Here is a 17379-nt window from a genome sequence, read left to right as displayed (position 1 = left end):
ACCACAATACACCAACCAGACTAACAAGGTAATACGAACAGGGGTAATGAAAAACACCAAACATACAAATATACACACACATATAACAGAGGAATGCTCCGGGGAGTGGAGGATGGGGTTAAACCAAGGTAGGAGAAGAAAGGGAATTATCACACCCAAAACCAAGCAACAGTCTCAGACTAATCCACCAAATGCCTTTTTTAATAACCAACAACAACAACCTCCAAGCCATGCAGCAAAAGCTAGCTCTGACGATGTGTGTTAGTCAGGACCCAGATTATATAATAATATAATAATCACTTTATTTATATAGCGCCAACATATTCCGCAGCGCTTCACAGTTTTTGCACACATTATCATATTATATAGGAGATGGGAGTAGCTAACAGTGCTCAGCTGAGAGCCTTAGCTCCAGGAGCTCTCAACAGAGCAGATTAACCCCTGCACTGCCCAAAGAAATTTACACCATCTAATATGCAAGTGAAGTGCTTCTATTCCGTGGAAGAGTAGGAAAATCAGACGCTGTGGTCTTCTGGCTCCTCTCTGTCATGGTAACCCCGTGACAACAAATTACAAATTTGGAAGTCCAGAACAAGAGTGGCACCCACAGTTATGGAAAATACATGTGTGAAAATACAGACATGGTAAACTCACATATGACTTTTTTTGTGTAGAACAGCTTACATAGAATCAAATATAATCTAAGCACCTGATGCCTATTTTAAATACTTAGATATAAATAGATATAAATATAGATATAGATATAAATCTCAATTAAAACTAGAAAAAAGTTATCTGAAAGCTGAATGTAGAATAAAATAAATAAATGCAATATTTGTTACATGCAATCATATAACATTATTAATATGTTGTGTCAAGAAGTGAATAAACGCTTTACAGTCTGGCGTCAGAATGTACATTTCCATACACAGCATTGCCATCTGGTGGACACATGAAAGATTGCACATGATGAGTCCCTGGTAAAATAGCCTAAAAGGAAAAGCCTGTGCAACAGCAATTGACTACGATAGTCAATTAATCAAATGTCTGTACATATAAATGTGGGATCGTATATATTACATTTGTATGTGTAGCTTTAGCCTTGGGATGTCCTTATAGGAACATTGTACAATGAAATGGACAGTGTACCAATAATCTATTCAAAAGAAATTTATAGTGCTGCGACAGTACTTAAAGGAACATTAAGATTTCCATCGAAGAGAGTTTAGTGTAGTCAACAAATATTTTCATGCACATATTTTAGGGTTAACAGTTTATGTAGGCTTTTAAGGGGGTGTCTCATTAAAGAAATACAGAATATTGATTACCTATTGATAGGATAAACCACCAATACCAGCTGTTGTCTGTATGCTGCAAACCTCATTGATCAGTTATTTAAAAGGGGCAGTAGAATTGCAAGTCCGGTAGTGACTTCAATGATTACATCACTTTTTCAGCTTACTTAGTAGGGGCAGTGCATGGTACTGTAGCGGTGTCCTTTTCACCTTAATGAGACCTTGAAGCAACCCACATTGCCACCGCTAATGACACACTGCGGTGACCTCAGGACCATGGGAAAATGCCAGTGATGAGGTCACCGCAGTTCAGCCCCACTGGTAACACAGCGCCACTGACTGGAGGTAACCTCGATGATGTCAATGATGCTGAGCTCGCAGCAGCTCATTCCCCAGTGGTTCTCAGCCTGAACGGTCGCATCTTGGCACCATCCAGGTTTTAAACTATTTCTCCCCTAGACATGGATTATGGAGTGGGACAAAACAACGCACAGGTGAGGGATATTGTTGTTTTTAATTTTCGTTTTGTTTCATTACAGGAGAACGAGGGCTTCGGTGGAATTAGGTGTTAGGTGAGTATAACTGTGTTTGTTATTTTTAAATAAAAAAGGAAAAGTATGTCTTGTTTTATTTATAATAAAAAAAAACTTTATTCTGGGTCTGTCTTTATTTACCATATAACTACAGGATTAGTAATGGATAGGTGTCTTATAGACACCCCTCCATTACTAAGCCGTGGGCTTGATGTCACCTGACAATACAAAGGTGACATCAACCCCACAAATATGAACCCCACTTGCCACCACTACAGGGCAAGTGGGAAGAGCAGGGCAAAGTGCCAGAATTCCCCCCAGCTGTGGGCTTTAGCAAGGCTGGTGGGACCCCACACCGTTTTTTTTAAATTATTTATTTAAATAATTTTAAAAATCAGCATGGGAACCCCTCTACTCTTGATAACTAGCCTTACTGAAGCAGACAGCTGAGGGTTGCAGCCCCCAGCTGTGAGTTTTGCCTAGCTTGTTATAGAAAATAGGGAGGAACCCACAGCGGTTTTTTCATTCATTTAGTTATAGCGCAGGCGGCGGGTGAATAATACCCCCATCATCCGCTCCTGCGGTCACTGTTATTAGCGGCAGCAGGTATAGGTTGATGGGAATAATAGTCCCAAAAGCCCACACCTACTCTCATTGTTCTGACTTGAACATAACTCTCATCATTCTTCTCTGCTTGCGCTGATCGCCGGCAGAGCAGGTGAGAACGATGAGAGCCGTCTTCAGCACCCGACACCGGGGAACATTGCTTACTATAGCGTTTCTTCCCTGCCGGCCGTGTGGTACTGATGCGGCACACGGTTGCCACACCTGTGCCGCAAGTATTAAACACACGGACACATGGACACGGATACCAGAAAACCGGTACCGGAAATAAGCGGACGTGTGAAACCGGCCTAAAGGAGTTCTCAATCTTTACAATCATGCCCAAATTATTTACATGTAGTAAGATGTATCAATTACTGATGTACCATTTGAAGCCAAGATTCCTGTGTAGGGACAGGCACGTTGGCTCTGTGGTTAGCACTGCAGTGCTGGAGTCCTGGGTTCAAATCCCACCAAGGACAACATCTGCAAGGAGTTTGTATGTTCTCCCCGTGTTTGTGTGGGTTTCCTCCAGGCACTCCGGTTTCCTCCCACATTCCAAATACATACTGATAGGGAATTTAGATTGTGAGCCCCATTGGGGACAGTGATGATATTGCATGTAAAACTGTAAAGCACTGTGGAATATGTTAGCGCTATATAAAAAATAAAGATTATTATGATGCATGTAAGTCCCAGTAGCATAAAATCAAAAGGTAAAGCGCACAACTGGGAAAATGAAAAATAGAGTAAATGCTTCTCATCTATGATGGCATCATCTGGTTTTAAAGCTCGATAAACTTCCTTTAACATCTGGACAGTGTTAGAGTTGCTAATACCATTGTTTTTGGAAAAGGGATGAACATATAAAATTGTCAATTTATACATGCCACTTCAGGAGGAATGCTAGGTGAACCGTACAAGACATAGGAAAAGATGTATGGAGCTAAATGAGACACAATTTTGGCACACCTTGTGCAAAAAAAAAAAGTGTTTCAATATCTTCACTAAATTTATTTTATATAACTTATGTGTCTTGTCGGGGAAAGCCTCACAGAGGAGTGTAGTCTATTGTGCAAAACTGTGAGCCGAAAATGCACCAAAATTGTGTAACACATTTGTGGCACAAAATAAACAAACTAAAAAGTTGTGTACATTTAGACAAGACAATGTAAAAATATGGCAGATTTCTGAATGGCCATATGGCCAAAATCAAGAAAATCCACCCAATACTAAGACAGAAAATCTTACTTCTAAGAAAAATGTTTTATCATGGTTAGGTCATGAGGAATACAAACGAAGAACGTCATACTACATAACAAAGAACTGTAAAAATGAAAAGTTTCAGACTACGTTTAATGATGAATACATGATTGCCATGGATTTCTTCTTTACAATTCATTTTCCAACTGATCAGTACTTACTAATCTCATTAAGGAGGCTGCTTTTTCCTGCATTGGTAGCTCCAGTGAGGACAACTTGGACTCCATCTCTCAATCTTTCTCCTCGCCGGTTGTCCCCAAGATGCTCCTCCAGTTCTTTTTGTAGCTTTTCAACCACTTCATCAACTAATATTCAATAAAATAAGAAAAACTGTAGATGCCTTGATAGATTTTTATTTCAACAAAATTAGTCAAAAAACCAAAACATTGTAATGAAATATTATGCACAACCAATAATCAATGTACAACCCAATCTCAGTAATGGGAAAGTCTGTCTTCATTCTATACAGATTTTAACTCAGAATTGAGAGTTTTAATAATAACCAATCAATTCTGTCAGAGAAAGACGCAGATTTCTCTGATAAGATATATTACAAAGTTGCTTATTTTCACGTGTAACATTGATTTGTGAACTAAAAATTAAAACTACGGTTACGTTTTAAGTTTGGAATCCCCCTTAAATGCAGCATACGCCTAGCATCTAGTCTGTCTCAGAGCGTCATGTCCTAAGGCAACCTGTAGCTCGCAAGCCACACATGGCTCTCGGCACGTTAGGGATGCTGCCCTTCCCGTGGTTGTTCGTTCCCAGTGAAAGACCTGGCTATTGATTGCTTGCGTTGAGAAACACGTGATGGTGTCTCCGCGGCTTTTCTACATGCATTTGAACTCATAATGACCTAGAGAATCATACTGGCAGGTCAGTTTTAGCATTTAGTGAACCTAGTAAAAAAGCCAAACAAAAAACAAGGGTGGGATTGCACTTTTTTTGGAATTTCACCGCACTTGGAATTTTTATCCCGTTTTGTAGTACACGACATGGTAAAACCAATCATGTTGATCAAAAGTACAACTCGTCCAGCAAAAAACAAGCCCTCACATGGCCATATTGATGGAAAAATAGAAAAGTTATGGCGCAGGGAAGAAGGGGAGCGAAAAACAAAAACCGAAAAAAATCTCTGGGGTTAAGGGGTTAAAACTGGGTCCTGTCTGAGTCTTCCAGCAAGACAATGACCCAAAACATGCAGCCAAGTTAACAAAGGAGTGGCTCAAACAGAAGCACATTAACCCCTTAACGACCGCCGATACACCTTTTAACGGTGGCAGTTAACTGTACTTAAACCACAGCATCGCTTTTTTAACGGCGATGAGGTTTAAGTGTATAGCGCCCTAGAGAGTCGGAATTTCTCTGAGGTCTCAGCTGCCAGGAGTAGCTGAGACCTCAGAGAACATGATTCGGGTAGGATTTTACCGACCCTGGTGTTGCAATCGCCGTTATTAACGGTATAACTCTGTATTTTTGTGGTGATGCCAAAAAATAATATTTATCTGCAATTTGTGGGAACAGAAAAAATAGAAATAGGTAAAGCGCAGGAAAAAATTCTAAAGCAACTATATTTGAGTGACGTTTCGACCTGTCCCAGGTCTTACTCAATACATGGTTGGTAATTCCTTAGTCATGGAGATAGATGCAGTTTGTATGGGGCTATTTCTCTGCCCAATTCCAGCCTTGCTGAAGCATCCCCAGATCATCACCGATCCTCCACCAAAATTTGTGAGGGGAGTAATGGTGTGCACTCTGGTCAATTAGGCAGGTAGGTGCTAGTAAATCAGACCAAGTGGTCCAAATAGTCACGTGTTGAAAATTTACCGCACTCTCAGTCAGTATGATGCCAAAATATTTCACAAGTTTATTGTGTTTACAGTCTATGTTGCCACAAAGGAAAGAAAACGTGCTGGTAGAAAGCCAGAAACCCAACGTTTCGACCCTCCCGGGTCTTATTCATGGGGTTACTTGTTTAATGATTAGGCACATATAAGAGTGGCAGACATAGGGTAGGAGCAAGGATCCTTTGGTGTACAGATTGTCACTTGTCCTGGAGAGAGACGGAGACAAATACATTGCCAGTAACGGGTGATTGACCCCAGGAGAGGTTGTCACCGTCCGTGGTGGGTCTTGTCCTGGAGAGAGACAAGAGACAAATGAATTGCCAGTAAGGGGTGATGGACCCTAAGAGAGTATGTCCCGTCCGTGGTGGGCCTGTAGTGCCTGGTTGTCCCGTACGAGCGGCGCTCCCGCGCTTTGCTTGATGCTTTGCCAGTAAGGGTCCATCACCCCTTACTGGCAATTCATTTGTCTCTGTCTCCAGGACAAGACCCACCACGGATGGGACAACCTCTCCTGGGGTCAATCACCCCTTACTGGCAATTTATTTGTCTCCGTCTCTCTCCAGGACAAGTGACAATCTGTACACCAAATCATCCTTACTCCTACCCTACGTCTGCCACTCTTATATGTGCCTAATCATTAAACAAGTAACCCCATGAATAAGACCTGGGAGGGTCGAAACGTTGGGTTTCTGGGTTTCTACCAGCACGTTTTCTTTCCTTTTTGGCAACATAGACTGTAAACACAATAAACTTGTGAAATATTTTGGCATCATACTGACTCTGAGTGTGCTGTAAATTTTCAACATGTGACACGTTTCACAGTGTGTGCAAGACACAGTGGCTTTTACGCCTCTCCAGGTCTCCGTCTAACCATTAGACGACCAGGTGTTGATCTGGGGATGCTTCATCAAGGCTGGAATTGGGCAATTTAATATTTGCAAAGGACATATGAATCAATCCGCATACAAGGTTATCCTGGAAAAACAGTTGATTTATTCTGCTCAGCCAATGTTCCCCAACTCTGAGGACTGGTTTTTCCAGCAGGACAATGCGTCATGTCCTGGGGACGTCGACAACGAGTTGCACCTAGTTGCGTGGCCAGTCTGGAGCAACCAAGATCACTGGGACCCCCACCACCTTGATCTTCCTGAGACCTTTGGGAGTAACGGAAGTGGGGGGAAACACGTATGGAAGATGAAACTGATGCCACAGAACAACCAGTGCGTCCGCCCCGCTGGCTTCTGGATCCGGGACCGAGCTATGAACTCTGGCACCTTGGCGTTTAATTTTGAGGCCATGAGATCCACATCCGGAGTCCCCCAGCGATTACAAGCCTGGTGGAAGACCTCCGGATGAAGTGACCACTGTCCTGAGGCGACACCCTGAAGCTGAGGAAGTCTGCCGCCCAGTTTTCCACACCCGGGATGTGAACTGCTGAGATGACTGAGTGGTTTCTCTTGGCCCAGCAGAGGATGTGTTCCACCTCACGCATTGCCACCCTGCTGCAGGTGCCCCCTTAATGGTTGATATATGCCACAGCCGTGTCATTGTCCGATTGAACTCGGATGGGACGACCCAACAGAAGATAATGGAATCGCCGCAGGGACAACACGATTGCCCGAATCTCCAGGATGTTGATCAGAAGGCGCGATTCCTAAGGTGACCAACGCCCCTGAGTAGTGTGATGAAAGAAGACAGCTCCCCAGCCGAGGAGGCTGGTGTCGGTAGTGACTACCAGCCGATGAACCGGGAGAAAGGATTTCCCCTGGATGAGAGAGGACCGCAACATCCGCCACCTGAGCGCCTGCTTGACCCGCGGGGACAAACGGCACAGTCGGTCGAGGAAGAACAGGTTCCTGTCCTAGGCTGCCAGAAGCCCATGCTGCAGAGGACGGAGGTGTAGCTGGGCAAAGGGAACAGCTTCCATTGGTGCCACCATCTTGCCCAGGACCCCCATGCCTAAGCGGATGGAGTGAGGATAAGGATGACAAAGTGCCCGGGCTCCCTGTTGAAGGGCTAAGACCTTGCCTTGAGGGAGAATCTCCAACCCTCAGGAAGTGTCCAGGGTCATGCCCTCAAACCTCTCCTTTTCTGGGATCAGAATAATGACCCCGTCTTGACAGAGCGAATGGATGGTGTTATGATCTGGTGACCTTGGAGCCGCATGAAAACTTTTTCTGGAGTCGGTGGAACCTGTACTGACCGCAAATCCTGAACTAACACCGCAACTAGAAGTAGCCGTGGGGTGTGCCTAACAAACCCTAGACACCTCAACACAGCCGGAGGACTAAATACCCCTATAGATGGAAATAGGAATGCTATCTTGCCTCAGAGCAGACCCCCAAAGGATAGGCAGCCCCCCACGAATAATGACTGTGAGTAGGAGAAGAATAGACACACGGAGGTAGAAAACAGGATTTAGCAAAAGAGGCCACTCTAGCTAAATAGGAAAGGATAGGACAGATTACTAGGCGGTCAGTATTAAAACCCTTCCAAAAATATCCACAGCAGATAATACAAAAAGTTCCACAATCTAACTAAAGACATGGAATGTATATCTGCCACTCCAGAGAATCCAGCAAGACTGAGAAAATACTGACACAATCTAAGCTGGACAAGAAAACACAAAGAATAGCACTGAATTGTGAAGCACACAGCATGTGTGCCACAGGAAAAAAAACCAGACACTTATCTTTGCTGATTTGGCAGAAAGACAGGAGGAACCAGGCAGAGGTCCACACCTCCCAACAACAATTGACAACTGGCAAGGACTAATGAATCCTGCACACCTAAATACCCCAGTCAGAACTGCAATCAGCAGACACACCTGACCAGGACTGCAACCCAGGGACAACTGCATTACCACCTACTACCACCGGAGGGAACCCAAAAGCAGAATTCACAACAGGATGGCCCGGAAAAAGGACCGTGTCCGCGCCTTCGCTTTGGGAGGACGAGAGGGGAAGAACGTTGCAGGAGGGCGGGAAGAAAATTCTATTTTGCATCCAGAGGACAGGTCCCATTCGTAGTGAACGATGGAGAGCCACGCATGATGAAACTGGAACACATGAGCTGCGCGCACAGTGAACAAGCCAGTAGAGACATGTTCACACCACCAAGAGACTTGAAAACACAAAAAAGCACAGTAAAACCACAAACACTCTGTTGCAAAAAAAATCACAGTGGACAGCAAGTGCTAGTAAAAAGATGGAAAAAACAGGGTATTTGGTTGATACGTTTTTTGCAAAAAATGTATATTAAGCCGCTCTACCAATCGCCAAGGTATACCCATATCAGAGCAGTCCTAACTAATGTATGTAATCCCTATCTGATGTATTTAAAACCTGGTCATATGTACAATACCTGTATGAGCAGGATTCAGAAAAGGAATGTCCATGTGGACACGCTGGACAGAACGGCTCCTGTGCGCACAGCTCAAAAAAAGAGGGGTGGAGGCCTCCCCAGTCTTGTGGAAACAAGAAAACAATTATGTAAAACCAGAACACATGAGCTGCGCGCACAGTGAACAAGCCAGTAGAGACATGTTCACACCACCAAGAGACTTGAAAACACAAAAAAGCACAGTAAAACCAAAAACACTCTGTTGCAAAAAAATCACAGCGGACAGCAAGTGCTAGGAAAAAGATGGGAAAAACATACATTAGTTAGGACTGCTCTGATATGGGTATACCTTGGCGATTGGTAGAGTGGCTTAATATACATTTTTTGCAAAAAACGTATCAACCAAATACCCTGTTTTTTCCATCTTTTTACTAGCACTTGCTGTCCACTGTGATTTTTTTGCAACAGAGTGTTTTTGGTTTTACTGTGCTTTTTTGTGTTTTCAAGTCTCTTGGTGGTGTGAACATGTCTCTACTGGCTTGTTCACTGTGCGCGCAGCTCATGTGTTCTGGTTTTACATAATTGTTTTCTTGTTTCCACAAAACTGGGGAGGCCTACACCCCTCTTTTTTTGAGCTGTGCGCACAGGAGCCGTTCTGTCCAGCGTGTCCACATGGACATTCCTTTTCTGAATCCTGCTCATACAGGTATTGTACATATGACCAGGTTTTAAATACATCAGATAGGGATTACATACATTAGTTAGGACTGCTCTGATATGGGTATACCTTGGCGATTGGTAGAGCGGCTTAATATACATTTTTTGCAAAAAACGTATCAACCAAATACCCTGTTTTTCCATCTTTTTACTAGCACTTGCTGTCCACTGTGATTTTTTTGCAACAGAGTGTTTTTGGTTTTACTGTGTTTTTTTTGTGTTTTCATGATGAAACTGGAGTAGACGACCACCTACTCTGCTGGTGTCGAACGGATAATGCGATGAGTCATTTATGTGAGAATCTATGGGACCTGGATCCCTTAGGTCTGGACTGCCTAGGACGGCCCCTCCATGACTGGTTGGTCTTATATGAAACCTGGGGACCTCTATCCCTATGAGGGGAGTGGCCCAATCCAGAAGAGTTGGCTGTAGTGGACCAACCGGGATTGCTGCGAAAGGACTGGAAACAAGACTGTTGCAGGCATGGAAAGGGTCTCTTAACTTTCTGCTGGGGGAGGAATTTACTCTTCCCTCCTGTGGCTTCAAAGATAAGCTGATCCAGCTTCTCTCCGAACAAACGACCACTCTGGTAAGGCAGAGAGGTTAGGGACTTTTTGAACGCAGAGTCCGCCTGCCATTCCCTGAGCCACAGTGCCCGCCTAATAGAGACAGCTTTTGAGGCCGCAAGTGCAGCGAAGTTAGCCGCGTCCAGAGAAGCGTGTACCAAATAGTCCCAGGCCAAAGAGATCGGATTGGCCAGATCTACTGCCTCCGGGGGAAGTTCACTACCCTGTATAGTTCTGCTCAGAGTATCTGCCCAGGAGACCATTGCTTTGGCTACCCACGTCGCGGCGAAAGAGGGAGAGAGTGCTAAGCCCAAGGCTTCAAAACCAAATGGGCAAGGTTCTCTATCAAATGGTCTGTGGGATCCTTAATCGAGGATCCATCTGGTAAGGATAGAAGGGTTTTGGAGGCCAGACGAGATACAGGTGGATGAACCAAAGGGCATTCTGCCCACTGCTTATGCAGATCCGGTGAGAAAGGGTATCTCGCCTCAAGAGGCTTCTGACCTGAGAAGCGTTTGTCTGGCCTTTCTCTATGCCGCCGAACTATGTCCTGAAACTCGGGGTGATTGGCAAACACCCTATGAGGACGTTTGGTCCTTTTGAAGGACACCACGTAATCTGGGGGTGGAGGTAGAGTCCTTGTCAACCTTCAAAGTTTGGTTGACGGCCTCTATGAGACTATCCACTGTCGACTGATAATTCGGCGAGTCGAGGTCAAGGGGCCTGTCAGACTCCTATTCAGAGTCCTGGTCGCTGCGAACCCCTGGTGAGGGGGAGTGAGAAACGGAGCTCACGGATGCTGAGACGTGAGATGGCCTGAGAGACATGCTATGGGTCCGTTTTCTAGATGCCTGTGTATCTTTTGACTGAGAATGTCCCCTGCAGGCCGACGGTTCCCGTGTGGTGGAGGAACTCTCTAAGACAGGCAGACGAATGCCCCGACCCGAGGAGGGGTCTTGGAGGGAATCAATCGCTTTAGCTAGTGAAGCCATGGACTTTTGGCAGTGACGAATCCCACTCAGTGGGACAAGGGACACTGGGTTCAGTAGCAGCGGAGGGCTCCTGAGCGAATTCAGGATCACAGGCCAGGCAGAGTGGAGTACTCCCTGTCCCCTTGGCAACGAAGTCTGGCAGGTGGTACATGAGGTAAAAAACACTGTACATGTTTTGGTGGCCCTCTTAGATGTCTTAGAGAATGACATGATGTGTCCCAGTATGTCCCCGAGTCTGCTAAATGCCCCAGTAGAGAGAGGGGTGGCTAATCACCAGCGAAATACTGCAGAGAATGGCCAATGGGTGTCATAGCACAGCTCTTACCCAGGTATAGGATGTCCGCCAAGATGTGGCCCTGTGAGACTGAGAGGCGGCCGGTAAGAAAAAATGGCCTCCGGGAGCAGGAAGGGCAGTCTCGCTCTGAGAGAGAAGCACCAAGAGAGTGGGCAGAGCCACCGGAGTGACGCGAGAGTGGGCGGAGCTTCTGGGTTGCAGCCCATCACAAGCCAAAGCCAGGGAATAAACTTCGGGCGCCGGCCAGACCACAGCCGGGCGGAAACTTGGGAAAACGTGCGAGCACTACAGGAGCCCCCCTTGCCGAGCCCGACCCGGGCACTTACCCATCTTGACCCAGAGGCCCTTTGAAGAAGCCTCCTAGTGGCAGCAGCATACGCCCATGGTCCTATGTCCCCCAATGAGCCGAAGGAGAAAACATTTTTTTTAACTTTTGGCATGCTTCAATAGTTTCCATAGGAGACTAGAAGCTGTCATAGCCCAATCGGCTCTGCTACATAGAGGCGATGTTCAGATCGCCTCTATAAAGCAGATTTACTCACTTGCTATGAGCGCCAACCACTGGTTGGCGCTCACAGCAAGCCGGCACTGACAACCATAGAGGTCTCCAGGAGACCTCAGGTTGTCATGCTAACACACCAGACCAGTGACCCGTGATCACATGACGGGGAAGGGGGGGTCACCAGTGTGCGTATTTCTGGCTTGATGGCCAGAAGCGAGATTTAAATGCCACTGTCAGAGTTTGACAGTGGCATTTAACTGGTTAATAGCAGTGGCTGGATCGCGATTCCACCCGCGGCTATTGCGGGCACATGTCACTGTTCAAAACAGCTGACATGTCCCCGGAAAGATGTGGGCTCACCGACGGAGCCCACATCAAAGGGAAGGAGACCGACATCGGCTAACTATTATGCCCGATGTCGATTAAAGTTCTGGTGGAGGGAAGGAGGTTATCACTTAGGATTTTACGGTACATGGCTCCATCCATTCTCCCATTGATGCAGTGAAGTAGTCCTGTACCCTTCGCAGAGAAACAACCCCAAAACATAATGTTTCCACCTCCATGCTTGACAGTGGGGATGGTGTTATTTGGGTCATAGGCAGCATTCCTCTTCCTCCAAACACGGCGAGTTGAGTTAATGTCAAAGACCTCCATTTTTGTCTCATCTGACCCCAGCACCTTCTCCCAATCACTCACAGAATCATCTAGGTGTTCATTGGCAAACTTCAGACGGGCCTGCATGTGTGCCTTCTTGAGCAGGGGGACCTTGCGGGCACTGCAGGATTTTAAACCTTTAAGGCGTAATGTGCTACCAATGGTTTTCTTGGTGACGGTGGTCCCAGCTGCTTTGAGATCATTAACAAGTTCCCCCGTGTAGTTTTAGGCTGATCTCTCACCTTCCTCATGCTCAAGGATACCCCACGAGGTGAGATTTTGCATGGTGCCCCAGATCGATGTCGATTGACAGTCATTTTGTATTTCTACCATTTTCTTACTATTGCACCAACGGTTGTCTCTTTCTCACCCAGCATCTTACTTATGGTTTTGTAGCCCATTCCAGCTTTGTGCAGGTCTATGATCTTGTCCCTGACATCCTTATAAAGCTCTTTGGTCTTTCCCATGTTGTAGAGGTTAGAGTCTGACTGATTAATTGAGTCTGTAGACAGGAGTCTTTTATAAAGATGACTATGTAAGACAGCTGTCTTTAATGCAGGTAACGAGTTGATTAGGAGCATCTAACAGGTCTGTAGGAGCCAGAACTCTTAATGGTTGGTAGGGGATCAAATACTTATTTCTCACTGCAAAATGCAAATAAATTTATATAATTTATACAATGTGAATTACTGGATTTTATTTTTGAAATTCTATCTTTCAATGTTAAAATTAACTTACCCTACAGACTGTTCATGTCTTTGTCAATGGGCAAACTTACAAAATCAGCAAGGGATCAAACTTATTTCCACTACTGTATATGAAATATGAATATAGCATAAAAAATAGTAGATACACTAGCCCTCTGACCCAAAATAACTAGAATAACCCTCTGGCAACTAGTGACAACTATTTAAAAACTAGTTATCTTGTTATTTTATCGCAATATGGTTTTAATAATTTCTTCACACAGATTGTGTCTCACGACCGTTTGGCTGATAGTTTTCTCAATGTAAGAAAAGTTGGGAACCACTGCCCTAAGGCAAAGTGCTAACAGAAAGAAAGATCTAGATTGAAGCATATTAATTACAGATTCAGACATCTGTAAAAACAAATTAAGGTTGAGAATTCTGAAGTGGCTGCATTTCTGATCATTGTGAAATTTTTACATATATCCACTTTTTATATAGTCATGCATGACATTTATAGAATAGAGCAAATGCAACATCTGTATTAGGTTATTTGAACATATGTTTTCATTTTATTGTATAAAGGTGGTTATTGGAAAAATCTTACCTGCTACTAAAACACCTTCCTCCACATTATCATCCTCACTAAAATCTATGAAGGCCTCAATGTGAGCAAGTGCCTGGTAAGTAACAAAGTTCACAGGTATTAGATCAGCAAATTTAACGTATCTATATTGCATATTACAAGTAGTAATGACTACTGATGAGTGAATCTGCCAAAATTGTGTTGCGACATCAGAAACCTACTCGGGATCCGAGGCCACAGTGAAGAGTGAAGATCAAGGAAAAGGATGTTACACACAGTGATCGTAGCCGTAGCTAGATACAGGTACTATAATAATTAAAGAAAATTTGGTAGCATCACCAAAAGAAACAGGGTGCAATTAGAGTATGTTTCCACGGTCAGTAAACGCTGCGGGTTTGACGCTGCGTACAGCCGCAGCGTCAAACCCGCAGGGTCCAGATGTTACAGCATAAAGGAGGGGATTTCAAGAAAATGGACATGCGGCGCGTCTTTCTAGATCGCATCATGTCTATTTATGTTGCGGAGACGCTCCGTCTCCGCAACATAAATTTCCCATAGACTATGGATGTTGTAAAACCGCATCACTTTATAGTCACATGCGTAGTAAGTGCGGAAACGCAGCTTACTATGCATGTGTACTAATTTAAATAAAGTCTTACCTTGTTTCAGCCAGAAGTTCGCGTCCACTGCAGTTATCGCGATGAGATCAGCTGATTGTGAGAACTGCAGTGCAGGTGACCGCCGGAGACCAAGTTATCTCTGGCGGTCATCTACAAGCTCTGCTGTGTTTGAATGTCAGGCTGGATGGTGGCATCATGCCACCATTCAGCCAAAGGCATTCAGATGTAGCAGAGCTGGACTCGTCATGGGACATTTGGTAATTGGACTACGTCGGACAAGGGAGTATTTGTGTTGGTTTATTATTTTACTTTTTTGGCAGGAGATCGAGGGATTCGGGGATTAGGCGATGCAGTAAGTATGGTTAATTAGGAATATTAAAGGACTTTATCCTGGCCGTGTCTTTATTTACCATATAACTATAGGATTAATAATGGATAGGTGTCTTATAGACGCTTCTCCATTACTAAGCCGTGGGCTTGATGTCACCGAACAATACACAGGTGACATCAACCTCACAAATATTAGCCCACTTGCCAGCACTACAGGGCAAGTGGGAAGAGCCGGGTAAAGTGCCACAATTAGCGCATCTTTGGATGCGCCAATTGTGGTGTGGCATAGGCTGGTGAGGACCAAAATCCTCTCTGCAGTTTCCTTGGCTGGCTAACAAAAATAGTGGGCCCCACAACGTTTTTTTTGGAGGGCATCCCACTATTTTTGCTAACCATCCAAGGTAAGCGGACTGCTGTGGCCTGGTATTATCAGGCTGGTAAGATTCATGGATATTGGATCCTTACCAGCCTGAAATACCAGCCCCAGTAGTCTGCTTTACTCTGGCTGGTTAACATATATAGGGGGACTCCACGCTATTTTTTTTAAAATTATTATTTAAGTAAAAGGAGGGGACCTCTGTCCATGCTATCCTCCACTTTCTGTGTCATGCATGCCCGGCTGTGTCACAAGATTCACTGTTATGTAAATTAGTACACATGCGTAGTAAGCTGCGTTCCCACACTTAACACGCATGTGACTAGGAAGATAATGTGGTTTTACTGCATCTAATGAAAGTGTATGGGTAATTTACGGAGCATCTCCACTACATAAATTGACATGCTGCGGTCTGGAAAGATGCGCTGCATGTCCGTCTCTGCGGGTGAGCTGCAGGCATTGGAGCACACATAGTTGGCATGGGATTTCTTGAAATCCCATCCACTATGCTGTAACAGCTGGACACTGCAGATGTACTCAGCGTCCAACCCACAGCATTTACTGACTGTGGTAACATATCCCAATATATCTGCAAACAGGAAATCACTTTTTTTTCCTTCCCAGAAGCTTTCAATTTGCTTTATTTCAAGTGACAAAAAAACACATGCAATAAAAAAAGCATAAGGAGGCGACGAAGATATGGCAAAATGCGCATAGGGGCAGCAGGCTGGAATCTACACTACTATTACCATCTGAGTTACAGCTGGATATAGGCTTTTTGCTGAGGCTGGTTTCACACTTGCGTTTTTATCTGCATGCGTTTTTAAAAAAAACAAAAAAAAACCGCATGTGTGAAAAACGCATGTAAACGCGGTAAAACGCATGCGTTTTTTAGACGCATGCGTTTTTATAGAAAAACACAAGAAAACACAAGAAAACACAAGAAAACCCTAACCCTAACCCTACCCCTACCCTAACCCTAAACGTGACTGAAATACGTGGCACTGAAATACGTGGCACTGAAATATGTGGCACTGAAATACGTGCAACTGAAATACGTGGTACTTAAATACGTGGCACTTAAATACGTGGCACGTGGCACTTAAATACGTGGCACGTGGAACTTAAATACGTGGCACTTAAATACGTGGCACTTAAATACGTGGCACTTAAATACGTGGAACGTGGCACTTAAATACGTGGCACGTGGCACTTAAATACGTGGCACGTGGCACTTAAATACGTGGCACGTGGCATACGTGGCACTGAAATACGTGATACGTGGCACTTAAATACGTGGCAATGTGACTGTCAGAAAATGTTCATTAAACGGTTAGGGGTGAGGTTAGGGGTAGAGTTAGGGTTAGGGTTTGGATCCCTTTATCACCTTGATGGTGGTGGGTGCCTTTTCAGTGTGTTTTATGTTTTTTTTCTATAAAAACGCATGCGTTTTTAGCGCAAACAAACGCATGTGCTTAAAAACGCATGCGTTTACATAGACAGCAATGCATTTTTTTGCCGCGAAAAAACGCATGCGTTTTTTCGCGGCAAAAAAACGCGCAAGAAAATACTGCAGGTAGCATTTTTGAAAATGAACGCATGCAGACAAAAAACGCATGCGTTTGAAAACGCGACCAAACGCATGTGCAAAAAAAGCATGTGTTTTCAATGTTAAATATAGGAAAAAAAACGCATGCGTTTTTTGTGCAAAAAACGCTGCAGACAAAAACGCAAGTGTGAAACCAGCCTTATTGCTTAATTAGCACACTATGCACTACTTCACTTTCTTGCTTACAGAAGCATTATAATTTAAACTTTACCTCATTCAAATATGACACCCATATAGGGACATTGAAATGGTATTGCTTAATTAGTTTTTTTCTATCTTTTCATCAGTTTGTTCAAATTATTATATTTAGGGCTATTGGATTGGTGATGAAAAATTGAATTTTCATTTTTTATTATTATTTCTTTAAAGCAATATGAATGCAAGTTGTAATACAGAAAAATTATCTTCCAATAGCCTTTCTGATGCATAGTTGCTCTAATGACTGGATATAATACCCTTGCTGGACTCTGGTTTAATACTCCCTAATTTTCCTGCTTTGGTAGTGCTACTCTTAATTAATATTGTTTTTCATGTGATTAAATTAATAAACTTTATATGGTTAT

The 17379-nt window shown here is 44.1% G+C and overlaps 1 protein-coding gene across 2 annotated transcripts in view; it reads right to left on the bottom strand.

The window, feature by feature from the left end:
* GTPBP3 (GTP binding protein 3, mitochondrial) overlaps window positions 1–17379 on the bottom strand; it is a 136462-nt gene that overhangs the window by 23020 nt on the left and 96063 nt on the right. For both annotated transcript variants that reach the window (XM_077252280.1, XM_077252272.1), the window contains 2 exons: window positions 13903–13975; window positions 3856–3999 (listed from right to left, as the gene is read on the bottom strand). In XM_077252280.1, coding sequence (XP_077108395.1) covers window positions 3856–3999; window positions 13903–13975 — 217 coding nt within the window. The remainder of the gene's footprint in view (window positions 1–3855; window positions 4000–13902; window positions 13976–17379) is intronic.

Source organism: Ranitomeya variabilis, chromosome 1, assembly GCF_051348905.1.
Source record: "Ranitomeya variabilis isolate aRanVar5 chromosome 1, aRanVar5.hap1, whole genome shotgun sequence".
In the NCBI taxonomy this organism is placed as follows: Eukaryota; Metazoa; Chordata; class Amphibia; order Anura; family Dendrobatidae; genus Ranitomeya; species Ranitomeya variabilis.
The sequence above is the reverse complement of the archived record's forward strand: the minus strand, read 5'-3'. Positions and strand labels throughout refer to the sequence as shown.